General features: G+C 44.6%; 1 protein-coding gene across 6 annotated transcripts in view; it reads left to right on the plus strand.

Annotated features, from left to right (window-relative positions):
- pard3bb (par-3 family cell polarity regulator beta b) overlaps positions 1 to 1309 on the plus strand; it is a 119087-nt gene that overhangs the window by 89561 nt on the left and 28217 nt on the right. For all 6 annotated transcript variants that reach the window (XM_008329106.3, XM_025063568.1, XM_025063570.1 and 3 more), the window contains exon 23: positions 417 to 510. In XM_008329106.3, coding sequence (XP_008327328.1) covers positions 417 to 510 — 94 coding nt within the window. The remainder of the gene's footprint in view (positions 1 to 416; positions 511 to 1309) is intronic.

A 1309-nucleotide genomic window follows, 5' to 3' on the forward strand; every position in this document is an offset into this window, starting at 1 on the left:
AAATCCTACGGTGGATGTGTTTTCTCGCTCCTTCCTTCGTCGACTTGTTTGGTGAAATATCACACCGCGGTTCTAATGGTGCATAAGGGAGCGTGTGTGTGTGTGTGTGTGTGTGTGTGTGTGATACGGCTTCCCATATTTCCATTATGTGTGGGTGAGTGGATGTGTGAGCGTGTGCATTAGTCATGAAGGTGCCCAGGGTTCAGCCGTGTGGACGTGACGCCTGTTACTTCCTTAATGTCCAAGGAAGGAAAACAATGTGATCCATGTTCTCCATGTTCTCCTTTCTTAAAAAGAAAAGTAATAATTAACAACAACAGACAAGTGGACCTGGGGCGTCGAGACCGTGTGATTAATCTGGGGTTTTCTCTGTGTGTGTGTGTGTGTGTGTGTGTGTGTGTCTGTGGGGGGGTTAGGATCCAGCAGCTGAGACGAGAGTACCAGCAGGCCAGGAGAGAAGGGATGGTCCCACCGTACGATGAGCTGGAGCCACGACGTAGAGGACAGGAAGTAAGACGCTGATCACACACACACACACACACACACAGGCTGGTTTTCATGAGTTGTGAGGATAAATATATACATGGACATATACGTCCCCTAACTGTCAGTCTTTGGCTGACGGGCCAAAAATGAGGTTCAACCTTTGACCTGCGGGCCTGTTTGGTACAGGTTGTAGAATGTAGAAGATTCAAACCTTCAACTTTGAAGCAGTGGTGATACATTTGACGTCTGGGCTGGGTTTGAAGGTCCAGCGGGCTGTTTCTGGCCCCTGGGCCCTTGTTTGGCCTCTGCACTAACCCTTAATAATTACAGATACAGACCTGAACCTAAACTCTCACTGATCCAAATTATTTATGAGATAAATGTATAAAATCTATTAGTCAGACTTAGGGACCGTCTTCAGTTCAAGTCAGTTTTTTTTCTAAACAACCAGATCAGATGTCAGTTTAATCACATCTCTGTTCTACTGATCTCTGTATTTTGTATTTATTTATTTTTTCAAACAGAACAATTAACAACACAAGTTTGAAGTGTTAACTTGTGGGAGAGAAAGAAAAAAAAAAAAAGAGAAATGAAAAGATAAACCATTAGCCGTTGTGTTAGCGCTTCATTAGCCTTTCTCATAATGGATGAAGCATTAATTACAGCAGAGGGATTATTTACCAGACGAATTTTCTGCAGACAGGGAGCGGAGAGAGAAGTGATGGTAACGGAGGTGAGACTTGGACACGGTGATTGACAACGACAACAGACAATGTAACTTAGCTATAAACAGGCAGTGGTAGGGGGTCGGGGGGGGTGAGGG

The sequence above is a fragment of the Cynoglossus semilaevis genome, chromosome 16, assembly GCF_000523025.1.
Source record: "Cynoglossus semilaevis isolate Cse_v1.0 chromosome 16, Cse_v1.0, whole genome shotgun sequence".
Taxonomy (NCBI): domain Eukaryota; kingdom Metazoa; phylum Chordata; class Actinopteri; order Pleuronectiformes; family Cynoglossidae; genus Cynoglossus; species Cynoglossus semilaevis.